The sequence below is a fragment of the Melospiza georgiana genome, chromosome Z, assembly GCF_028018845.1.
Source record: "Melospiza georgiana isolate bMelGeo1 chromosome Z, bMelGeo1.pri, whole genome shotgun sequence".
Taxonomy (NCBI): domain Eukaryota; kingdom Metazoa; phylum Chordata; class Aves; order Passeriformes; family Passerellidae; genus Melospiza; species Melospiza georgiana.
In genome coordinates this window covers 52264110-52290750 of record NC_080465.1, presented here as the reverse complement: position 1 = coordinate 52290750, position 26641 = coordinate 52264110, and the positions used below count along the sequence as shown (strand labels likewise).

At 37.4% G+C, this 26641-nt stretch overlaps 2 protein-coding genes across 3 annotated transcripts; both read right to left on the bottom strand.

Annotated features, from left to right (window-relative positions):
• Positions 1-1417: 1417 nt before the first annotated feature.
• Positions 1418-13627, bottom strand: TMEM267 (transmembrane protein 267). Its single transcript, XM_058043623.1, has 3 exons — positions 13537-13627; positions 11650-12037; positions 1418-5542 (listed from the first exon to the last, which is right to left on the bottom strand). Exons 2-3 carry the CDS (start codon positions 11971-11973, stop codon positions 5207-5209), a joined length of 660 nt encoding a protein of 219 aa, XP_057899606.1. The 5' UTR covers positions 11974-12037; positions 13537-13627; the 3' UTR covers positions 1418-5206.
• Positions 13628-13635: 8 nt separating this feature from the next.
• On the bottom strand, positions 13636-26641 carry CZH5orf34 (chromosome Z C5orf34 homolog). Of its 2 annotated transcripts, XM_058043621.1 has the most exons (13): positions 26447-26641; positions 26083-26172; positions 23349-23989; positions 22653-22748; positions 21398-21521; positions 20437-20528; positions 20149-20218; positions 19681-19851; positions 19196-19284; positions 18370-18462; positions 17450-17490; positions 16527-16713; positions 13636-13711 (listed from the first exon to the last, which is right to left on the bottom strand). In XM_058043621.1, the coding sequence occupies exons 1-13, from the start codon at positions 26639-26641 to the stop codon at positions 13648-13650; spliced, it is 1953 nt and encodes a 650-aa protein (XP_057899604.1). In that variant the 3' UTR covers positions 13636-13647. The 2 variants fall into 2 exon arrangements, with proteins under 2 accessions (XP_057899604.1, XP_057899605.1); XM_058043622.1 differs by lacking the exon at positions 13636-13711 and having other exon boundaries at positions 16128-16713.

The following is a 26641-nucleotide window of genomic DNA, read 5'->3' as shown; positions in this document are numbered from 1 at the left end:
ATAGCAACAGCAAATTGGCCGATTATCCCTGCAACAGTTTTAGTATACAAATCCAATTTAATGAAGATTGTTCACTCATATTTACTAAGACAAATGTTTTCAGTCTATTCGTTTTGATTAAACAAATCTGTTTTCAAGAACTGCCTAGAAATCAACTGAATGCTTCCATCAAAAGGACAGCATAATCTCTTTTCTTGTTTTCAGCATGTGAAGATTTCCTTGCACTAAAATGTTTCTGCTAAGTTGTAGCATGCCTGGTTTTTCACAGTCAGTGAGACAAACACTTCTACTCACTCCAGGGAAAACCAATACCAAATTAGCTGAAGAAATGCAAAATTATTATATGAACATAGAAGGAAAGATGTATGTGTATCAGTGTGTGATACATATATGTACATATACATAAACACATATATATAGATATGTATGTATATATAAAAAAGACAAGTACCGTTTAACTTTAATTATTAGGAAACAATTTTAAATAACAGGAAACAGCTCTACAATGCAGCATTCAAATATATAATTTGAAAATATAAATTCAAAAATTCAATGCAGAGGATGTAAAATTTGGGAAATTTTAAGAAAGAATTGAAGACACCAGCTTACAATTTTGAGGAAAAGCATTACTACTTTTTTTTTGTGATGAGCACAAAGGGTACTTCAACTTGACAGCTCTTCCTTTGCTTCAATGCAAGGTCTGCCTGTAGCAGGGAAACAAAACCTAGTTTGTGGGCTCAAAATTACCAGTTGATCAAAGCTCACAATGTAACACTGAGAATACAAAGCTTCTTCTGCCCTGAATAAATTTGCATAATTTAGAGAATTTAGATTGGCTCAATTACACAACCAGACACGTACTCTTCTGATGCATTTCATCACCCAGCTTCATACTGACAGTGATGGAATAAAAACACGTGTCCAAACTTAACTGTGTACTAACACTTCCTTCAGACTGAATTTTAACCCCTTCTCTCTCCTTCTGGAACTTCATTTCCATTAGCAGAGGAAATGTTCTTCTCATAATAAGTCAGTATCAGTAGTGTGCTGTAAAAATTACTTCAGTTTAATTTAAACTTAGCATCATTTTCCCTGGGGCATGGGATCAATTATGAATAGTTCACTTACCAGTACCTTATTAAGGGCACGTGATATAATATATACTGCACTGTAGTAAAAAGTGATGCCAACAGTCAGGTGAAAATACAGGTTAGATTTTAAAGTAGAAGACAAAGTTATAGGAGACATGTTCACGCATTCTGTTAAGGCCACTAGGCAATTAGGAAAAAAATTATCTTATTTCTCCAGGACTGGGGGAAGAAATATTTTTCTTTAGCTTGAGCTATTAGTACCTACTTTTTACAGCAGAAATCCGTCAAAGTAAGAAAAAAAAGCAACACAGTTCTAACAAAGTAAGTCACAATACAGCAACACTTTGTTCAACTTTTTAAGTTCAACTTGAAAATACATGGAAAATTTTTAGTTTGGCATGTTAAAAGAATCACTGAAAAACCTAGTATTTTAGTGATATGTATCATACATTGTGCACAACATCATTAACTTGACTTTGCAAGCCCCATTTTGTTCAATCACATGCTTTTTGTATTTTACAGTTACTCATTATAGTAATGCATGCAATAAAGTACAAAGTCAGTATATTTTTAGTATCTTGGTTTATTTTTGTTATGGTTTTGCTAGACATGGTATCGATGCACAGTTGGAAACATCAGTGAATTTGAAATGCACACGGAATACTGGTAAGGAGTTGTTGGGCAATTCATCTGTAGCAGGCAGGTGTTGGGTGAAGAGGTGTAGCAGGATGCTCTGCCTGGATGGCTGTAAAACAGCTGGAATAACACCCTGTTTGCAAAGCTATCAGAGGAGGAAGGGGTTGTCCTGGTGCTTTTGGTGCTGCATAATGCTGAAACCTGCCTGACTCATCAATCCCAGAGTAAAACACTCCTGACAGAAAGGTGAAGCTGTGGCAGATCTGGTAAGGTACCAGATAAAGCAACAAACAAGTGGTACTGCTAACTTATCTAAAGATGCCAAGGTGACACAGCTGGTCTGGAAACATAGAGCCCACTCCCACTTTTTAATGAGTGGGGAGGTCCTCCAACAATCCCGTTTCAGAAGATTCCTTCCTTGAGTTGAGATTTGCCTGAAGGTTACCCCTCAAAGCTGAGAGAAAGCGATTTCCCCACAGTCATCGGTATTGGTGAGTAAAATCAATCTCTACTTCATAATTTCTTTTGTACCTTTGCTTCAATATTGCTTCAAAAATAGAGGACTGAACTAGACTAGTAGTTATAGCTACTTATACTGTGCAGCAAATAATTCTGATTAAGATCTTTTAGTCTCATCATTATCATAGTAAGTTATAACCCTAATAATAACCCTAATTTATCCTTAATCCTGTGGGACAAAGCTGTGAAAAGATTCAATAATGCCTATTTAATGCATTAACATAAGCCATTGACAGGATCTGGGACTGAGGCTGGATCCAGCTGCACCCAGAGGCCTCTATGAGGAGTTTAGAAAGCAAGAGGGTCCTGTCTGTGCCTCATGACTCAGGAGGGGGGCTTCTCTATAATCTCTGTAGCTCCCACTCTGCCCACGACACACAGACACACAGGCTGAAACAAACACCTAACTTCCCCTTTGTACCTACCCTGGCTACCCACAAATTACAGCAGCACATGCCACGTGTCAGGTTACCTTGAACAGCTGCTGATGGCCTCAGTGAAAGCTGCCTAAATGTCAGGCTGAGGTGAGAGACTGCCATGTCTGTCTGGAGGGAGAAAAGTCATGGTACTTTGTACTGGTACTTTACATGGTACCAAAGTACTTTGTACTTGCTGCTTTCCTTAATATGTGTCTGAGTTCACGAATATAGTGTCTGAGTTCATGAAGGGTTCACCTATTGCTGTGGTAGAACTGGCATAAGAACACGGCCGGAAAAAATGGTGTTTCGAAATACAGCTCAAAGTTACTGTGAATGCTCACACAGAAGTATCTAGACATAAAGAGAATTAAAATTCATAGTTTTAAAGAGAATTAAAATACATAGTTTTAAACTACTGAATATGTACCCATTAAATGGTCCTTAAACATAGCTAGAACAGTACAGTACTGATTTTAAGGACTGTGGGTAGACATAATTACCAGAAACACTACAGATACAGTCTGAAAGTGAGAAAGTGTAATTCTACACCTTGTTCCTATTATACATTTCCCTTTGAAAAAAATCTGGATAAAGCACAAATTTATACAAACTTTATATCATGAAACAAGAATAGAGAAAATTTTCTACACAGGTTTCAGTCTTCACCCCTTGCACAAATTTATTCATTACTGGCATTTCATAGCCTGTACTTTAAAATACAAGATAGAAGTAAATGAATGAGCAATGCTCCTCTAGTAAACCATCTTGCCTTTGGATGAAAACCAGTTTTGATCTGAAGCTCTAAAGCAAGATATTTCTTATGCTGTTTCTGGAAAACTCTAAAGGACAGAAATTCACAGCATGAGGATAAACCTCTAAGGAGGTTTTTACTCTTCCAATCTTCTTTCCAACAAAGAAACCTTTTATTCATTTTATAATAAAGGCTAGACAGGCCCACTGTACTATCAGGCAAGTTTGATTGGCATACATTTCTAATGTGAAGAACAGACAGGACAGTGACTATTCTTTTGATGCAAAGACACATTTTAAAGAGGTGCAACACTTTCCATGATTAGCATAGAATGCTTCAAAGAGCCTTAAGGATTCTGCAGCCACAGGAAGTTTCTGGTACTTATTACAACAAGCATCCCATTTAATAATTTTTTTAAACTTTATTCTAATATACATTTAATAATGTAAATGTACACATCATGTTAAACCCTTACACCCCTTGGTAACCTAAGTTAAACACATGCTACCTTATACATGCAGTTCCATAAAAATGATCCCCTTTTGACAGCTATTCATCACAAGCTGGAGTAGTTAAGGCCCCATCTCTTTTATGGGCAGTGAATACAAAATTTAAAAATTATTAATAGACATTCTCAGCTTGTATATTATAAACCGAACAAGTCTAGACAGTCTTGTCTAGTCAGACAAGACCAGACAACTTTTAATTTGGGACTCTTTCTGAGAAATGTCTATAAACAAAAACTGAATAGTCCATAGTGCAAATTACTACCTCATAAACTGCAGCATAATAACACTTTTCCTTATGGATCTTCTTTATGAGGAAATTTATATTTCTTTAGTATAATAATAATAATAATTATAATGCATTTTATTTTACACTTATGAGGATGATATTGCACTTAATGGAAAATGCTTTACTGAGTAGTAATATCTTTAAGCAAGCCTGTGTTATAAGCAAATTTTATTTTCTTGAGTCTCCCTGAATCTTCACACAATTCTTAAGTATTAACTAAAATTCCTTGGTTTCAAATTAAACAGTATTCATATTTAGTGTATTTTTAAAAATTAAACAAATTGGACAACACACCATAATACTATAACCAATCTGTATACCCATTTCTAATTTTGAGGCTAGTAATTATCTGCAAATTTAGTATTAAGCAATGACAGGGGGATACAGAATTTAGTAAAACACTTTGTGATTACAGGTTCAAAGAGGTGTGGATAGACAGTGTGAAATAGAGGCGGTGTTTCTTTTAAAATTGTTGAATGCAAAAATCCAGCAGGACTCCTAACATATTAATAAATTAGAAAGGCTAACAGAGATTTTTTTAGAATTCCCAGACACTATTAAATCCTCAATAATACCTAGCATTTATATAGAACTTCAAATTTTTAAAGTGCCATACAAATACTATCTGGATGAAACGTATTCTCCAGAGGCAGAATACAAATCCAAAGTGAATGGTGATCAAATGAATGGCACCGTAATAGTAAAATGCAATGTAATTACTACAGAGAGAAACTAAGTACTTTATAATCAGCTCGCTATGCATGAACTATCATGGAAGACCACACACTGTACAAGGGAAATGTAGAGATATAAAATTATTATTATTCATTAAATAGGTTCTGTGACCACAAGGAATTGACACAAGAGCTGTAATTGGCTCCACAACTTTAAAATGCCTAATTCAGAAGGTGTAGGAAACACAAGGAAACCCTTCAGTGACAGACAGGCAGGTTATTTCAAGTGCTTGCACAAACCACCTTGAAACGCCATTATTCCTATACATCAATGCGGATTCCATGTTTTATGGACATTAATTCTCTAGTGCCCGTTAAATACATAATAAATGAACACAGATGAGGTAAAGATGCTGTAATTGCCACATACAGCCAATATGGCAATGGAGGAGTTTTTCCAAACGGGCAGATCCAGAGGCCATGACGAATCCCATCACGGACATGATGAGAAGTCCAGGATATGAACAACATCCAGGGAAGAAAGCACCATGAGTCCTTAAGCCTGAAAAGCTGCATGATAAACTTTAATGTCAGAGCCACCACAGGAATCACAGTAGAACAATGAAGAAGTGGTCTCCGTGGAAGAGTCAGAGCAGCCTGTAGAAGAGAAAAATATTACTGCCAATGGCTACAACTGTAACAAGAGAAGAAAAGTTTCATGAGTGTTTACAAGTGCATTGTCAGGTGACTAAATGGAAGCAGAAAGAAAAACATACTTTCCGCTGAAATAATTTAAAGCCAATTTTATGCATGAGAGTTGTGTTCTGCCCTGTCTCTATGTATGACATGAATCATGCATCCTACTAAGTACTATCGTCAGCAAAACAGGGAGGGGGAGGGATGAGGAATCCTGTTTGCCACACAGTCAGGTGGAACACGGGAACCTGTATTATCTGCTGCACTGATTATACGTCTTTAATTTCAAGACAATTAAAAGGAAAACAACCATGCAATACACTTGAAATATTTAGTATGTTTTACTTGAAATAAATCATGTGCTTTAATGGCATTTACTCCAAGAAAAACATCCTGTATTTTACTATAGTTGTCACCTGTAAAGTTGGTTTAGTTGCACAGTGTTTAAAACACCAAAATAATTTTCAATAGGACAAAAATATGAGCAAAGTTACATGTATTTTGATCACTTTGAGACAGTATTCTTCATGGACAGGCAAAACGAAGTTCATGAACAAAGATCTGAAACATTTGTGAGTGGGATTTTTGTGTCAACAACTTGTTTAACAATAACTCAGTTGAAAGTCTGATATCTGGTTTTAATATTGATGAAGACTGATATTTGGTGAATGTCCAGGTACTGAGATTAGATTTAGCCATTTTAAGAAGTGATAATGTCAATTTAACACACATGTTTGAGGAGATATTCTGTGGGTGTACTCAGTAGCAACAGTTAAAACCATCACCCCAAATTCAAACACAATAAAAAAACTGTGGTGGCATTTTGGATTACTCTTTCACAAATAAGTAGATTCTCGTGTCTGTAAGCACAGGAGAAACACTACCAGAAGGTCTACAGAAGTGCTAATGCGACACTCATTGGCTCAATTCAGTTGCTGGGGGACACTCGGAAAACCTGTAACAAGGCCCCAGAGATGTTAAGCAACAGTGTATCTTTGCTGCGTTGAGCACATCCCTCACTGCTCCTAGCGCATAAGGCAAACAAAGCATCTCTAACCTGTTCATTCTTCAGTTGTGTTAATCCTTGCAGGATTCAAAAGGAAGAGGGCCTGGCAGCGGAACTCTGGAATAGGTTCATCAAGCTCATGCATAATTTAGATAACTGCATGGAACACTACTTTCTCTGCAAGGAAGCCCTGATGTAGCCGTAGCCAGTTTATTAACTGATTAGAGATGGGAAGTTACAGGCTACCTTGAAATAAAACAGCTCATGCTTTAAACCACAGCCAACCATAAAAGGCCTGCAGAAAGCTTTGCTCTATTAGCTTGCCACCACACACTTGTCCTTGACTCCTGATCAGGTAATGGGATTTAAAAGCTCACAAACTGTCTCAACAATTTTTAACTCTAATGTGGTGGACGCAATTCCTTTAAGTTGGGGCAAAAGGTGTATTTTCTTCAACTTTAGTTCTGTTTCACACAAGCAGATTGTTCATCGATTAAGGCAGAAAAATCTTGTGATGGTGAAATTTTTTATCACCTGCCTTACAAAGAGTCCAATTTTTGTTACTGTCAACAAAAGGCTCAAAAGTACATACTAACTTAATTTTGAAAAAACCTGAATGTTTCTACAGATAATCTATTGACTGGCCTCTATTTCTGCACTTTAGAAAAAAAACCCAGTAGAACAGTCTAAATTAGTCTTTTTCCTCTGGCCTATTAAGGTTAAGTGCCAACAGCACACAGTGAGTAAGGAAAATTTTAATCATACTTACACACACTTAGTTTATCAGTATTGGTGATAAATTCTTAAATTCTTTTAATATAAAATGAAATATCATTATTTCATTTTATATTAAAAGAATTTAAGCATCAGTAAGGTGATGCTTAAATTCTTTTCATATAAATTTCAGATGGCAGGGTTGCTCATATAGCAAACCTGAGTGTTCAATGACAGCAAGAGAAAGTCCTATTCTGTAACTGCAGTAACCCATCAAGCTTCTGAGATGCTGTTGCCCAAGGCCTGAGAGAACAGTCTGTTTCCTCTTTTACATTCTGTGACTAAAGGAACACTTACATCCTTGAGTTGCCAAGCCCTGGACACAGACAGGTAGTTCTGTTAGCTGATTTAAGCTGCTACAATCTCTTTTTCCTAACAGGAAAACTTGTTTGCCTTTAGAAAGCACCACATCTTTAAAAAACCCCCAAAACCACAAAAACAAAAAAAACCCCCACCAACAACGAACAAAACCAAAAAAACTCCACTGCAAAACACAAAAAACCTCTTTTCTGCCTTAGACCTCCTGGAAAAAGTTGCAAACAGAATTTATTTACAAAAGACCTTTTCCATTTGCCTACATATGCAATCAGATGCAAGATCATCTTGCAGTTGCTGCTTCTCCAGCCTCTCTAACTACAACGAGCAGCTGGAGACAGGATACAATAATTGCATGCAGGAGAACCCACGCAAATTATCTGCTTTAATGCTCATGGAAATGCAATGGATGTTAGGTAATAACAGGTGCTCCCTCACTGATATTCTGTGGTGCTTCACAACCCTGAAGTCTTTAGTTCATAGTAACATATTCAATGTAACATAAAGCAGCAATATTAGCAACATAGTAACATATTCAATCGTACAACAATTGCGCTTGCACAAAGCTTATTCTCGTTCCAGAAATGCTCTTGTACAGCCTGGGTCAGTCATGGGCAGCACATTTCCCAGCAGTGCCAGTGTTCTGTATGTTTGCCACCAACTGAATGTTCTACACTTCCAAAATTTGGTGACTGTTTAGCACCAAGACAGCAATTTCCGCATGTCTGTTCTGCAACGTGTCTGGGCTACAATCCTGGTGGAGTCTGGGAGCAGCCCATCACATCATACCAGCACTCCTGACTGATAACAGGCTGCAGGAACTACCACCTTTGGAGCAGTCAGTGGGACAGGTTCTTCTATACTTGTGTGCACAGTAAAAACCACATGGAGCACAAAGGACTACAAATTCCAAGTAGTGGAGTCATTGCAGACTATCATACTCGTTGCAAAAATAATGTGGGCAAAAGGTCAGATCACATGGTACTTGGTACACAAGTATTTATCAGAGCAAACATACAAATACCACAGGTGACTATTTACCCTGAATACTGCAGAAAAATAATGATGACCATGAAAAACAGACCAATGGCCAAACAATCCAGGTGCTGAGTGGCGTCAGCAGGAACAGAAGTAGGTGACTAGAGTAGTGTGAAGGTAGCAATTGGAGGCAGAAGGCCTCCAGTACCGCCTTGTGTCGCACAGAAAGGTTACTCTAGAAAAAATAACTCGTCATCAGATTTAAAAGCGATGATGATGAGCTTTACAGGTGATTGTGTGCAGTAACGTGAAATATACTATTGGTACAAATTAGTAATAATGGTGTGGTTGGTTAATTATACAAATTAATTTTTTTAGTTATTTAGTAATGTGTTGCAAAAGCAATAAACATGTTAGTATCTTAAAGCAGCTACTCTCAACCATGCAATTTAAAGACAAACAATGGGATTGTAACTACAAAATATGTAGTAAAAAAGTATCCCATGAAGTGATAAATTATATAGGTGACAGCCTGAAATTATGCCAAGAAACTGACAAGCACATCATATGAAGCCAAGGAAAGAAAAATTACATACTACAATCAGATCTAGCTGGCTAGACAGCACACAGAAGAAAAGTTTATGAGGATTATGTTATATCACAAACCAAAGAGACTCTGATGGCTCTGTAAGAAGACAAAATCTGTAACAGATTATTATTCTTTTTTTAAAGGACAGAAGGATTGTACTTTTCTGCCATTGAACGGAATTAAACTACAGTATTTGGCTCAAATGAAGTCTCACGCAAAATACTACTCATGGTTTTGGACAGGACCCTTTAGAGGTAATTTAGGTGAAAAAGCAATAGATAGGAGAGGAGAAAAATAGTATGAGGTTTAGAAAACACAAACTTGTTTCCTTAAGATTTTTTTTTTGAAAGTTATTTAGTTGAGAAGAGAGTCTTTGCAAAGCATAGGGGCTTTGCAAGTTGTAATGAGAGTTGAAAGACCTACACCGGATTATTTCCTTTATTAGCCCAGTTAACATATGGAAAGTGAAGAAGTTGGTAGGCAAATCACTTTGAAAAAGTCTTTGAGCATCTTGTCTTTTCCTTACCTCAGGTAATACATTTGGCTACTAATATGGGCTATGATTCTATCTGCAATGTTTTGTGTTTCTGATTTGAAAAAAATTTTGAGGGAGATCACAAAAGTCAGCTGTCTTTTGCAAAAAAACCCTTAAAGAACAAGAGAACTAGATCTAACTGTCATCAACAATTAGAAAATTAACTGCTATCTGCTTGTGAACTGAAACAACACAGGAAGAAATTAGGTCACAAAATTACAAAAATTTGCTTGGTTTTACATAGTAGGGATAGGCTAGGCTACAGAAACATTCCCCATCAAGGAAGGTGTAAGTATATTTAACCTTGCCTCCCTACCAAGTGGCAAGTCACCTCCCGATTCCATAACACAATTCAGCAGTCAGCTTCTCAAACTGATATCGGTGAAGTGTGACATCTAGTGGTCATAATTAAGAAAAATTCTGGCAATCATCTCAAATGCATGAAAAAGCAGCAATAAAATTTTAAAACTTTCTAATAGCTAGCCATTCATTTACTTGCATTCACTAATTTTAAAATAAGAAAAAACAGATGAGACTAATAAGAGATTTAAATTCTATTCCATATTGCTATTCAGCAGTAACATGTGATCCATTAATCAACCAAGCTAACTTTCCTTTTCTTTACATAGTTTTGTAATTGCACAGCATTTCCACATGCAGGAAATACAGAAGAGGGGAGAAACGGGGACTACTCAGGGAAGAATGATGCCAGGCACCAAGACATGCTGGAGCCTGACCGTCCCTGTGGCAAGATGGTGGTCAGTGGTATCCTGGACGGCACTGGGAATGTGGCCAGCAGGTTCACAGACACAATTCTTCCCTTTCCCCTCAGCACTGGTAAAGCCAAGAGGGGAAAACTGACCAAACGCACAAATAAGAGGCATCTTTTCTCTACAATAAATAGTGATACTGTATGTAAACAAAAATTATTTTTCCATTTTAAGTCTGATTTTTACATCTCAGCTAAAAGCAATATTTGCCTCTTGCACTTAGCTGTCACTTAAATATTTTTTAAAAATTGGTAAACCATTGTTGTTCTTTACTTATATGAATATAAAAAACAGGGGTTTCTTCCTCCCTCCCTCCCTCCCTGACTGCCTTTTACCTATTTCCCTATGAACAGTTAGCTATTCCCCATGAACTTAATAGTACTATGAGCAAACTAGAGGAGGAAAACTTCTGGAAAAGAGTGCCATAATCTGGTAGTACTAATGCCATTGAGAAACTCTATTTGAACAAGCAGTTCTGCAAGTAGATGATGATCCATTCACTGCTTAACAGGAGCCAATTCACCTCTCTACATTTATTAATAAGCTGACGCTTGCTTATCTACTAATTTTTAGTTTGGTTTTTTTTCCTCCAATGAACTACATTTAAATGCAACTCAAATTGCCTTTTTAAAGGTGATAGCTCACATATAGCTTGTTTGTGGGATAAATATTTAGGGCTGGCTAAAACAAATGTACTACTGAATTATAATGACAAATTAAAGAGAAGCTCTGTCATTTACGTTTCAGGTATTTCTAACCCTTACTGTAAAGAGAAGTGGAATAATCCACTTCACCCACAAAAGTGTGCAAGGCAGCACTTAACTTCATAAGCTGGATAACAAAGCAACTATGTGATGCATGTAGAATAGCATCTACATGTGCAAAACTTTTTTTCCTTTCTAAGCAGCAGAAACTGAACACTAGATGTAAAATATTTTTATGGCTTTTAAAATTGTAACAACTGCACAGAAACATAATTCCTGTATATCTATGAAATTTATTTAATTAAATTATTAATGGAACTATTTTTGTCTAGGACATGGTAGAAGAAAAGTAACGTAAACAGTGAAAAATTAACAAATTACTGATCTAGTGACTTACCTTTAAGGACAGAGATCCAGCAAGAAAGAAGTGGTCCACGTCAATGACAGAGGCAAGAAAGCCAGCTAGGGTGACCTCAGTGAAGTCACTTTTCTTCCTGAGTCCAATCACTATTGCCCAGGACCACATCCCCAGTATGCCATGCACTGCATTATCAGATAAGGCTCTTAGCCAGTCATTCTGCTGAATGAAGGAAAACTGCAGGAGTCTGTCTGCTACAAAGCAGAATATCCCCAAACCTAGACTGGAAAGAACTGACGCTGTGCTGAAAGTCTGGAGAAGAGCGTGGGCCTTTTCGGTCTCGGATGCCATGACAAGAGCCATGTTGCAGCACACAAACTGTCATCAGGACACACACTGTGCATTGTCCTTCGTATTGACAGTTGTTCTGTAAATGTCAGAGATCAGAAAGGAAACTATTAAACAAAGAAAATCCATTAGCACAAAACATTTGTCACCACAGCTACAATTGGGCATTAAGACCCCAATTTCACTGTTTGCATTTAGCATTCCCAGGGAATTTTTTATTTCAATTAGTTTATTGACTAGAACACGACAGCTTTGAATAAAAATACCTGCCTTTTTTTAGAACCAGCACAAGTAACACAGAGAGCTCTAATTCTACTTATTGAAACCTTAAATATTACAAAATAATATTACAAAATAATCTGAAACATCTCTGTGATAATTCACTGAATGTGTTTCAAGATTCCTTCTTATCTTAAATACATTATTTAACCCAATTAAATATTTTACACTATAATAACCAAAGAAGATTCGGTTTGGAAGATTCTTATGACTGATGCACAAAATTCCAGCTTTCTCTATAAAACAACTGTTAAAACTGAGTTTTCAATGTATAATCCAAACCACTGCTTTAATTTACGTTCTTAACATATGTAGTACTCCCCTGGTACCCTTTCCTGAGCAATGCCTTGTTTAATTTGGAGACTGGAACGTAGAATAAGCCTTAAGAAACCCAAACCCACTAAAATATATTCATTATTTATAATAAACACAAAAACAACAGCCATTTAGTCAAGCAAAGTAATCAAAATAATTTCCTTACAGAGCAAAACTACCTAAGCTTTTCCTCAGCATGTGCTCCAGCAGAGAAGTTGGCTGTTACTTTTAGGATTTATCTACTGTCTGCCACCTTACCTTCGTAACTCCTCTTTTTGCAAGGGAAGATCTAACTGTCCCAGCTGTTATGCAAGTCTTATTTGAGAAGCTATACAGACAGACCAGAGTTTTAAAGCCTACATCCTGTCTAAAAATGGATACTTCCCATCAGTTCACCATTTTTGCGCAATAAATTTAATCTTGACAACCCTTTTAACTAGATTAATTCTTATTCTGAAGGGCCTTTTTGAGTGTATTAGACTTCCTAAGCTAATAGATAACAATTTATGATTTTAAACATACTATAAATCTCAGAAGATATAGATGTTTGTTCCAGATTATTTACATGCCTGCCTGTTGTAGAATTATCTGCAAGACAGAACTACTGGCACTCTCTGTAAGAAAAGAAAAAGCCCACTGAATCATTTATTTAGAAAACATTTAAAAAAGTAAAAGAGAAGAAACCATGAATAATACATGGGCTTTGCACAGAGATAAAAAAAGTGGGTCAAGTTTAGAGTTGGTTAACATGACAGTACTTCTTCTGAATGAATGACTCCTGAAACAATGGAAGTGCTGTTTTCTGGTGAGCAGCCTTATGGTACACAGGACATTGCTGAATAAATTCCATGTTAAGGAAAAAAATGGCAGTCTCTTCACAAATGTTTATTCTATATGGCCATCGTGTCAGATTGGATTTAATTTAAAATTACCATAAAGGCTGTGTAAGAATCCAGTCTGTGAAGAGGTCATGTAGCAACATACCTTTAAAAAGCACACCAGTAAGTAGAATCAAACTTCCCCTGGGACTAGGAGAACATTTTTTTTCCCATCACAGGTGCCTTACTCCAGCAGGAAATGTCTGTGGTCTATGCCTCAGCGTTGAGCCTCTGTGCTTTCTGAATCCAGTCTGCCCAGCCCAAACACCACTTGTTCCATCCTAAATTAAAACAAACCAGGCATTGGTAAGCACCGATATTAGGCAAAACAGCATACATGAAATATGAACAACAGTAAAAAAATCCAGAAAGAATAGATATATAGTTAACTAATTTGTAAACAAATATAATTGAGGTAAAAGCAACCTCAGCTAAACTTTGAAGCGCTGTAAAAGAAAGCAGAAAAACACCATAAAAAACCACAAACCGAAAGAAGAGTAGAAATAAAAATGGAACACGATAGTAACTAAAAAGTAATAAAACACAAAGTCCAAAACCAAGTCCAGTCTTCTACATAACTGCATTTCATCAGATAGAGCAATCTCTTTTCATAGATTTCTTCTTGTGCCTAGAAGATTCCCACCTAATGAAACGTTTATTAAGTCCCACTCAGGGATCTCTTTTCAAATTCCACCCCATCACTTAGTGACCCTGGAATAGACAAAGAGAGACCTAGAAATTCATATAGCAACAGAGGTCTGTGTCAGTTCTGTTAGGCTTACACTTGTGCTACGGGTGGTATTAGCATGTGTTCCTTGAGCCAGAATGAAGAACAGGATGCAAAACTGGCTTCAGGTTGACCATAGTCAAGAGCCATCTCCAACTGCTCTTTTTAAGCTGTCTGTTTCAGTCAGCCTCCTTTTAAGAAAAAGATGAGTGCCACCTATGTAAAAATCAACTCACATTCCCAGGTACAACAGAATTTCCCAGAATTTTTCTGCAGATCAAGAGAGAAATTAGACCACAAAAAGCAAAACTCTGGAAAACCAAAATAATACCTGAAATTATAAATTTTAATGTAAAACTAGGCCATTTCTTTCTCCCTGAAAAATGATGCTTTTCAGGCTCTTTACAAAATATCACAATAAAGTGTAGATTTTTCCAGCCTATAAATCTCAGAAAGCAGTAGTGTAGCTTATATTCTTGCTAAAACAAAAAGTGGGGAATAATTCATACGGAAATGTTTACAGACCTCTGTGTGGTCACTACAGTTAACATCCTGAAGGGAAGTTCTAGGTTGGTTTTATGTAACAGCTGAGAGAGTAACCCAGCTTTGAGCTGTGGTTTCTCATGACATTTTTAAATGAGATAAAGCACTGAGCAGAATCTCTGTCTATAGTCTCAAAATGGAATTTTGTAGATATGCTTACTTTAATTTAAGGACATTACAAAAATAATTTTAATGAACACACAGTTAACACTTTAAATTACTGTCACAAGAAGTTATTTAGATCAAAATTGTATATATACTTTTGGGAAAACAGCTAAGAGGCTATGGTGTAGGAGCAAAACAAAAATCAAATGGCTAAAATTATCACTTAGAAATATTGCTCTGCGTAATTTTTGCCCCAGTTTTGCATGATGCTATTAGATATGTGAATACATATAGGAATTTAATGCATGAAGTTACAGAATCACAGAATCAATAAGATTGGGCAAGACATCTTAGATCATCTAGTCCAACCTACAACCAAACAACACCCTGCCAACTAATAGAATGACGCATTCTACACAGGAAGACTTGTAATCCCTTACAATTCTATAATCTCCTAAACCCCTTGTTATTTGATATTGGATGTTAATTTATGTTAAAAACTGCATGAAGCAGAATTAAGACACCAGCTCAAACCTTTAGCATACAATCTCGTCGTAAAGGAGATCCCAGCCTAAGACTGACTGTGAAGAACTGACAGTGGCAATATTTTTGGATCAGATAATTATAACACGTTATTGGAGTGATCATGCAAATATTTTTGGGCCAGATAATTACAATGCATCATTGCAGCGATCCAGCAAATATTTTTGGGCCAGACATAATTATAACGCATTTTTGGGGTTGGAGAGGGCAAAATCCCAGAAGGAAGCGGTAGGATTTTACCAAGGCGCCGAAGAACAAACTAAATTAAACCGAGCAGGAAATTAACCTGTGAACCCGAGATCAGCGGGAGCGTGAGGGGAGGCGCGGGCCTCGGAGCCGCCGCCGCCCGCCCGCCCGCCCCGGAGCCCACCTGGAGCGCGGCCGCCGCCATCCGCCCTTCGCCCCACGGGGCTCGGCCAGCCCGACGCCGGCCGGAGCGGGCGGGCAGCCCGGAGGCAGCGGGCTGGAGAGAGCCCCGGGCAGCCGGTCAGGAAGCATGCGTGGCCGCGGAGCAGGCTGGGACCCGGGCCCGCCTCCTCTCCGCCCAGCCGCGCCGGCAGCGGCGCCTGTTGTGAGGGAGAAGCGTTTCCTGGATTATTAAATGGAGGGTTTGGTGTTCGCGCGTTGGCTCCTTTAAATGCTGGGAGGGACATCGATGATGAGATTTTAGTGTTTTGTCATTTAGGACATAGTGCACCTCTGACAGACCACAGAGCAGAGTAGCGTCTTCTGTCCTCAAATTAGTACTTATTTACTCATAGAGAGCACTGTAGAAAGCATTTGGGAAACATTTTATTCGGTATTAAGACTTCTTGGTGTGAGCATCTGAACAAAAGCACGTTTTTACAGTGGAAACTTGCCATGTCCACCCTGGTCATTCCAGCAGCAATCCATCAATCAAGTTGATTCGAACATATATTCAAACATTAAAAGCAGCACTGTCAGGTCAGGGCTGATCTATTTATACAGCAGCGCTCCATTATCGCAACTGTTTTCTCTGCCTATCCCAAATATAGCACTGGCGTTATAATGATATTACACTGGCACCTGACACACTTCACCGGGAATACAGCGGCAGCCTGTCCCTCTGGCCTCAGCCTTCATTCCTGTCTCCCCGCAGAGCCTCCTCAGACACAGCTGGGACAGCTCCTGTCAGGACAGGGAACACAGGGCCTCACCTCCCAGAAGCGGCAAGCAGCGATTCAATATCCTGAATGACTTTAGAAGTTTTTTCCAAAGCTTCCAAGACGCAATCTTCATTGAGTTCTGTCTCACTCCCGTTTTCTTTTTGTCTGAGAGTGATACTAGATGGATTGGATTTTGTGGCAGATGACCTTTTCAGAATGTTGCTATTGTCTAATAAAACTAGTGTTACTTTGTTAAGAAAAAAATTCAGACTCTTCCTCCTAAAGATAAAAATTAGACTCTGCATTTGTATTCATCATTCTGCCTTGCAAAGTCTCACATTTTGTAGCATGGTAATTACATACAGGTAAAAAGAGAAAAAGACTGTATTACTTAAAACAGTCTACAACATTTATAGAAAAATTTCTTTTAGACTTCATTTTATCCAAAAGTTACTTTGAAAAGAAAAAGGGTGTTACACTTCAGTTTAAGAGCATGCACTTTTCATACTAATGGAATTGAACACTGGCTTAAAGACAGTTTTAGAGTGGCTTTAAGCAGATTCAGCACAGTGCACATTTCCAGCTGGCTGAACACAATAGAACAATAGTAAGGTAGCTGATAAACAGAAAGATACTGTACTGCAAATACAAGCCCAAAGCCAACCGTGTTGTTCCTCTTTCAAGAACAGATCAGCAGATGACTCTTAGGAAAACTGATGCAATACACATTGAAGAGTTTTGTTTTCTGGCAACTTTTCATTTTTGTTTTGTACTTCAACACTGTTTTAAATTTTTTTAATCTTTACCACAAAATAAGTGATAAAAAATAAAGATAAGTAAGAAAATTAGGTTTTTAAAGTGATACAGTAAAAGAAGGTAAGATCAGGATAGAGAGCCTTTGATGATCTGAAGTGCAGATTTGAACATGCAGAATATAAAAGTGAAAAAGATCTTTACAGCTTTTAAAAGGATACAATTAAATCTCTGTATTTTTTCAAGCTCAGCATCAGCAGACCTGTCCAAAAAAAGAAAGGTTATTTCTCAAGGGTATTTTCTACTTCAGATTTTATTTTTTGACAGTATCCAGCAATACTGAGAATTAGATTAGCAAAATCTGTCTTTGATACCATAGTTCAATGGCTGACATTTGTAAATCATTTGTGTTTCCAAAAATTTGGTCTCTGCTCTAAGAATAGTCTCTTTGCTGTAAGTATGTATAAATAGAGATAGAATTTTCATTTCAGCAGCTATAAATATAACATAGCTGATGCTATAAAATTCATCAGCTGAATCTGCTATAATTTAAGTAACAAGTGCAATTGCAATTGATTTCAATTAGCACATTTTTAATATCCTAATGTTTGCAGATGATGTCAGTAGATTTTTGGTCAGTAAGTAGCAAGTGCAACTGCAATTGATTTCAATTAGCACATTTTTAATATCCCAATATGTTTAGAGATGATGTCAATAGATTTTTGGTCAGTAGCATGTATTAGAAAGGACAAATACATCAGCAAGAGATACAACTGTCATTAGGCAGTCCAAAGTACTGCTTTAGATGCTTGATGTTCTGTTAAAAAACATCTTTCTTGGTCTGATATCTTTACAGTACAAGACACCATCTTTGTAACATTAACTGTCCTTTGACAAAGTTACCATAATTCTGATTTTTAAGACAGGCAAAGCACAATGAAACAACCTTAACCTGAAACTCACTGAACATTTTAAACACTGAATGAAAAATATCAAACCATATACAAAATAAATGGACTTTAAAATAAAATTTTAATTTTTGCCCATTAGGAAATGCAAGATATAAAATTCAGATTATAATATTTTTGAGCTTTGTTTTCAACATTATTTATAGTCAATTATTTGGGATAAAGATGAATACCAATTTTCTTCAGTTGCGGAGTGTACAGGATATTCAGCAATCTCCTTCCTTTCATTCAAACTTCTGCACCATTCTATTGCTGTTCTGATGTACCTGTGTTAATATGAAAATTCAAAAAAGTAGTTATTTATTTAAGAAATAAACTCCATTTTTGAGAGAAAAATTGAAGGCACTAAAGAATACACTTGTATCTGAAAGAAAAATCTATGATTCAAAATCTGTATTTTTCTCCTAGCTTGCCTTGCCATTTTTTCTCTAGAATCTTTTTCATATTTAGATCTATACAGTTACAGTAAATTATAACAAAGCTGTATGTTTTGCAATGAACAGTGTACAAATGTTAATTTTTGTTTGTGAATATCTCCATGCTAAAATGCAGCACAGAAAACTTCTGATGATTCCAATAATGAGGCTGTAATTACAGTAAGCAGATTAGGAAACAGTCTGTAGGCAGAGGTCAATATCTGTAATAAAGCAAAAATTACATAAAGTGCTGTTCAGTTCTGTATATCAGCTCTATATAGGACACACGCTTTTGGGTTTTTTTGATTTTTTAATCCACTGTAGTAAATGCCAAGTTGCAGCTCTAGTTATTTTTCTAGAAAGACATTGCCATAACAATTATAATGGAATCACAGCATGCAGTGGCCCTGAGTCACACGGGTCTTGAATCTTTGCCAGAAATAAGATGGAGCTTTTATCACTACATGTTTAGTCCACACCTACCAGTTTATCATCAGAAAATAGTGTTTCTTCATCTAAGAGGATTTATAAAGAAAAAAATTTATATTTAAATTGTTTAAATTGAACAACTAATTTAAATTACCTTTCATAGACTCCAGGATGACTTATTTGTATTAGCTGCTGTAGCCCATCAGGAGTAGTTAACTTACACCAGCCTACATCTTCATTTATCTTAGAAGAAAATAAAAAGCAAACTCAAATATTAATTTTCTGCTGCAGTCCAAAGAAAAAACCAAGCAAGTATAATATGCCAATTCAAGAATGAAATATATATGAACAATCCACTTGAAAAACTTGCAAGTCTGTGGTTTGCTACAGACAAAATCTCCTAAAGTCTGCTATTACAAATGCAGGGGAAAAACACCTGGCACAGCCCCAGCTCTTCCTTTGTGCTATTCAAGAATAAATTACTTCTAGAAGTGTGTAAAAATGTCTCCAAACCTGTAGAATTCTCAAAGTCTTTTTTGTTTTTGTATTTTATTGGCATCAGAACTTTTGTTTGGTATTCTCATTAATTTCCTAGTAACACTTTTTCATGGATAGTCCTTCCTCTAAGTCACATGTTACCTGGATCTCACTACAGGAAGAGCTGAAATCCCAAACCATAGTCAGGATCATCCTATCCCCAAAAACAGCATAGACTTTATGATCTGAGTATACAACCAGTCTTCCTGTGCTGGGAATAACCTTTTCATGAAGCAAAACCGGCAACATTTCTCGTCCATCAGCCTCAGATACCTAGAACCAAACAAATACATTAAAAACTTGAAGAAAGATTATTTACATCATTACAACTGTCTGTATCTGTTCCAGATATTTTATTCACTTGTTTTTCCAGATCACAACCAGCTCTCTTCATCATGCAATTGCTTCTTAAATGTAACTTTTAAATCCACGCTTTTGGTTCCCAAATATCTGCCTTCCTATCTGTGAGGATACACTCACCATTCTTCACTCTAGATTAAGTCCTATTTCCTACAGTATGTACAATCATGCTTATAACACTGCAAGATTTATACACTTTCAGCTACATACCACTTTCCAGCAGCAGAGATAATAATTATGACTTAATGACAGTTTTGTTTTGCAGCAATACTGAAGAATTCTGAGGAGAGAAAAAAAAATCAGACAAGGTATTAAGCATTTAATTCCTACTATGTCTTCTAAGCACTTGAAAATTTTGTTCTGTAAGTTTAGACACACCCTCAGTGCTAAGATAACTTCCTTTAATTTTTATACTTAAAGTAATAAGAAGCGTTTTGTGTGATTTTAACTCCTGTCCTTTCTAAGTCAGCAGAATCAATATAACAAAGGTAAAGTTACTTGGTTGCCTGAGTAATAATGGAGGATATTGAGTACGGATGTCCTGGCACATCTGGAGGTAGGCTGCTCACTGAATACATCTTTTCTTCCATCTGAGTAAAGAGCAGAAAGAAGATAAGTTAGTTACAAGTACCGTAGCATAAAAACAGAATTAAGAGCAAGTTATGAAATTTCTAACCTCCCAGAAGCCAACTATAATCACATTTGAATCTGCCACAGAGCACAGACAAATATCTGATTGAAAATTGTATCCTTAAGCCTACACCTGTGTGAAAAAATATTAAAATATTCCATTTCTTTACACTCAGTAAGAACCAGGAACTTCTCTCATCAGACTGTAGACTACAGGTCATTACTGAGTGGCAATGTTTGACTACAAGTTAAAGACTGCGTTCCAAGAGTACAAATCTGATCCTTAATTCTGCTTTAAAAAACCAAGGTGTTGAATTAGCACTTGAGAGGACCTCTCCTCTGGGGGAACTTAACAGACAGGTACAGAGGCAAAATCCTTTTCCAGCACTGAACAGCTGATCTGCAGCAAAGCCAGAACAAAACCTACATCTTCTAGGTTCTGTCTTCATACAGTAGGAAACACTTCCAAGTTGTCATAGGTTGAAAAAGTACAAAGAGATTAAACTCTAATCAATACATCAGCTTCAAGACTAAACTTCTAAATTCATGGAAAATGGTTGTTGTAGAATCTTACTCTTGAGTTTGATAAAATAAATGTTACAATGAGGAAAAATTTTCTTATTGTGTAAAATTTACAAAAATACCTTCTGAAACAGAAGGAACAATCTCATATTTTTGTATGACTGATAGCTTGATTAAAGCATTGTAGTAATTACCAGCGTTGGGACTTCACTACACACTGCATAGACAAATGTCTTAAGGAACCAGCTAATTTGAAGGAATTTGGAACATCCTTTTAAGTAGTTCTAGTTTTTAGATAGTTTCGTACCTTTTTTGTTCCTTTTTGGATTGCATAACGTACAAAGTATTTTCCCAAAAATTCTCCCTCTGACTTGAAATATGAGTCATCACCAGGATAAATTTCTGTGATGTTTGTTCTACCATGGATAAATCTAAGAAAAATAATAAGATTTTTAGCAAGTATTTAAAATGCTGTGTCACTAGACAAGCAAAACAGGTTATTAAACCTGAAGAAAACAATAAGCAGAGACACATTTTCAGCAACTCAGATGTTAAAAATTTCTACTGTTTCACAAACAGTAGAATGTACTGATAATGTCTTTTAACAGAGAATATTAATATTACTAGGCTCTTTGACATATGCATGGGGGTGGGATTTTAGTAAGCTAAAGAAAGTTTTTTTGTGTCAAGGTAAACACCTTCAAGAGCTGCTCATTCCACAAAACACAGTTATTCTGTAAAGAAAAATCCAACCTTCTTAGTAGACCAGCCACATCTAATGTACACAGGAAAATGCTGGACTGTACAACTCCTGAACAATCAAAAGGTCTTAATTGAGGAAAAAAGCACTGAAAAAACTCTGAAGTGTGGCTAAACATTTTGTTTAGTTGAGATAAAAATTTAGGAATTATACTGAGGAAAAATTAAGAACACTCAGCAGAAAGATTAAAGATTAAAGGGCTAAACACCAGAACACCAGTGATGCTTTTGATGCTTTTATCAAAGACTTTTAGGCGCTAATAGCAGTTATAGCAATTTCAAAGTCCTGGTTTTTTTTTTTTTTTTGGTTTTTTTTTTTGTTTTTTGTTTTTTTTTTTTTTTTTTTTGTTTTGTTTTGTTTTGTTTTGTTTTTTTGTTTTTTGTTTTTTTTTCCTTAACCATATGGACAAGGTGACTTGCCAGGACAATCCACAGCTGAACATGTGAATTATGTAGGTCAAAAAGATAAACACTTCTAAGCTGTGAAGTCAGCAGCAAGAAGAGAGAACTAATTTGCAAAGAAACCAAGTACCATTATTTTAAGTGAAATCTGTGGTAACTCCAGCTGTCCAGTAAACCTTTAAGAAATCAGATTATCAGATCACTTAAACTTGACTTCAGATTCAGGCCTGATAATATACCGTGCTAGAAGTCCAGTGAAAAAAAAGCAGAAACAGACTTTGACATGAAGACTGTGTTCCATTTCTCAAAGAGCAAGAAAGGGACAAAGTAAGACATTTCATCTTAGAGCTTAATTCCCATACAAATAAAGTCTTCCAGATAACAGATGACCTCTTACATACCTGTAGAAAACACCCTGGCACCACACAACTTGAATTAGCTGATGGAATGAATACTCGTCTGTATCTTCATTCTGAAAGAAGTCACAGAATGCCCACCTGTGTGTGTAAAATAGAATGACAGCCTCACTAAGTCCATATATTGGTTGTTCTTTTGTGTGCGTGTGTGTGTGTGTGTTTGCTGGTAATCACTTCTGTAACTAGAACTGAAGTGTGCACACTTATTCAAATGATAAATTGACACATATTTTCACAGACCTCCAATTCCTTAGTGATCCACTTTATTTACCAAATTAAACTTCTCAATCATGCAAATGATTTTTTAAATTATTTTTAGTGATGCTGAGAGACAACATATGCCACTGGCCCACTTCAGAGATACTCTTTTCCAAACAAGAGGAGAAAGCAACCCACTCCAATACAACACCTGTGTTCTTTTTTCATTTACATATTCATAAAGCATGTCAGAAAATGTATTTTTTTAAATCTGAACTAATCACTATAGCTTCATTAAAGTAGGTTACAGAATGTTGGTTTTACAAAGTCAAGTTTCAAGAAGTTTCTAAAAGACCCACAACTGATAGTAATTTTAAACATTTTTTATAGCTAGTATTCAATTATTTTGCTAGAAGTTGAAGATCCAAAATGCAGACTTGAAAAGCATATGATAACAATGACAAAGTAAAGAGTTTAAATTACCTGTGTAGATGTGGGGCTCTGCAGCTGAGTGGCAAGGCTGTAGGTAAACAAGAAACTGTTTCATATGTTTCAAAGTCTGCTAAAACATCACCTTCAACAACTGTACAGCTGTTTGTCTCACATGTCTTTATAACATTTTCCACAGTCTGTAAGTTACAGCATTTTAGTGCCAAGGACAAAGGGTATTTCCATTCTTCCGGGCACAAGGAAACAGTCCAACGCTGTGTAACCCATGTGTATTCAGAAGAACAACTTGTGTGGAACAAAGGCACTCCATCTCCATCTTTTTGGTCCTTTGGTTTGGCTGGTTCCCTATGCCTACCTTCAGCACAACTACATTTATCCCTATTCTCTATTCTTCTTTGTTTTGATGAGACTTCTGCAGAATTTTTACTTGGTTTTCCACACTGATCTCCGCTTTGATAGTTGCTGTTCTTTCCAGAGGAGCATGAGGATGCTGCAGATGACTGGCTGACTTTGCATAAGAACTCCACTGTAAATTCTTGCTGCAATTCTGACAAGTAAAGGTGAGCATAGCCATCTACAGATGAGATCTTCACACTGCCATTGTCTAAACATCTTGTCAGATCAGCTGTTGCAGGGTCAGGCCATTTAATTTCTGAGATATCACTGAGAAGAATCTAATACAAGAAAAAGGATTGAAATATTGCAGCAAGACAAAAATTACATGCCTCCCAGAAATTCAATGAAGCATTTACATTTAAATTAATTCAGTCCTTCTGCAAGGTGATGAATGGCAAGAAATGTTGCTCTGTGTTTATCTGTGTGTATGAGCTCAGAGGAAGCAAAACATCTAATCTTCATATCTGCTTCCTCCTGTACTAACAGAGTTCTATCAAGCAATAATGTTTTAATTTAATCCAGCCATAAATTAGTAAGGTACATGGGCAACTGATCAGGCACAATTGTACATGTTTGTGCTTCCATCAGCCTCTTCAGAAACAAGGGACAGAATGGCCAAATTATCTTGTTCAGAGCAATTATCAGTAAATTTGATAAAGAATTGCAAAAGGACACTAAAAAATAACCAATGCCAGACAAAAAGGCTGCAGATAAAACTTCAGTTGAGATAAACCTAATGTTATCTCAATGAGCAAAGGCAATCCTAACTATATATAGTTATATATATTTCCATATAGGAGGATGGGCTTTGAACTGACTGCCACCAACCAGAATCTTCGTGTTGTAATTCTCAGTCCCATGAAAACACACTCGATGCTCACCAGCAATTTAATCAGTATGAAATGTTTGAAAGTTCTAGGAATGGAACAAGAGCAAACTGAAAGTACCACTGAATACATATTCACAGCTAACCTGCATTAGGTGCAGTTCTGAACTGGCCAGACCGCTGACGAGATCTCCCTCAGGGAGCTGTCTAGACAAGTGGGTGGCTGGAGTGGCCAAATGAGAGCCTAAGCACACCACAGGAACGGGTTGTTCTGAACTCAAGCATAAGGCAAGTAACAGTCTAAGTGTTTTTGTGCCCATGAAGGTAGGGTGCCCATGGTAGTAACAGGCCTCAGGCCTTAGGTTAACTCTGCTAGGCCCTGGGCTGCCCTGTCAGGCTCGTTGACAATTTGTTATGGCAGCTGAAGCTTAGTAACTCTTCCTTTATTATGGTGGACCACTGGAGTGTGGGAAACAGCAAGGGCCTTGAAAACACAGGCACTGTTTGATAACAGGCCACACAACAATAAAGTGACAGTAAATTGCTGGACAAGGGCAACCTCGGGAGTTCTAAAAAGAGTATTTTGGCTTTATGAAAAGCAGTTTTTCTCAAAGTGAGGGGCAAGAAACCAAAGGAACAGAAAAGGGGTGTGAGGGAGAAGCCAACCAATATGGTCAAGTGCTTACTGTGGCCTAGGAAAGTTATCCTTCAGCATCCTGAAGCAAGCAGTCAAAAGGGATGCTGTAAGTTAAAAACAGTCTAGAAACCCAGCCAATCTCCAAAGGAGTTAGATCGTTCAAGGCCTGAGAGAAGGTGGAACTTACTCCTCAGTGCTAAGAGCAGAGTATCAGCTCTTTGCACTGACTGCATGACTGGTAAGGACTCCTGTCTTTTAATTAAGTACATAGTGACACTGGGTGACAGTGCTTTAGGCAGCTAAACATTAGCATGAAGGGTGTTACTACTGAAGGGTCAGTCTAAAAGTTTTAAAACTTGCCTGATTAATCAGTTGTCTTAAGATTCCCACCATGCTGTTCAGACATTCATATTGAGTGGGAACCCAGAGATATACTGATCTGGAGCAAAGCTTCCAGAAATGCTAAATTGTTCTCTGCATGGATGTTCAGTCTGACCTGGACATTGTTCCATTCCTCCCACAGACCCCAGCAGCATTTTCACAAGGGTACTCCAATGGGGAGATCTGACAGCCTTAGAAAATACCATCCTGTTGCAGTGTGACCTCCCTGAAAAGTTTCTACTGCCAAAAAAACACAACACAAAAAATTCCTAGGTTTTACACTTGCTAGGAATAAACTAAGTTTTAGTATTTTTTTCTACAAAGAAAATGCTTTAACAGACGTCTAAGTAACAGTTAAAACTGTAATTTAAAACGGCAGTAATTTAAGAAAGATGACAACTCCATTAGCCAAACTGCATTCGATAGATCTTCACGGCCTGTACTCACACACAGGCATGTGAAATTATATTAAATCCGCTGAATAAGTTTTTTTATGAAAGCATTACTCGCCTAATGTGCAATACCACCTTTTTTCTTTCTGGAGGTATAAGACGTGAAGGCAAGTACGGGCGAGAACAAAACGCGTTCCGGAAATCTAGCGCTCGTAGAAGTTGTTCCTGTTTAAGTGCAGAGAAAAACAACCCCTATTACGATTTTTACATGCAGTGATAACATTTTGTGCTGATCTCACACTTTTTGTGGAGGCGAGGCTATAAAACCCGCTCCGTTTTTTACAGAGAGAAACATGAACTCCTGTTGGGGCCGTGATCCCCGGGCCGGCCCGTTCCCGAGCAGGGAGGCAAATGCGGCACTGCCCAAGGGATGCTCCCCGGGACGGCGCAGGGACGAGGGACAGCGCTCCCGTCCCCAAAAGCACCGCCCACCGCATACCCGGTAGGCACTGACGACAAAGGCGACCCGCTGGCGGGTGGTCTCCGCCGGCTGGAGCGAGTGGGCGGCCGCGGGGAGCGCCGCTTCGTACAGATACTCGGAGCCGCAAGGAGACAGCAGCAAGCGGGACCCCCCCGCGTAGTGCACCTCCACCGAGTCGTCCCCGAATAGCACCATCAGCCTTTCCGCCTCCAT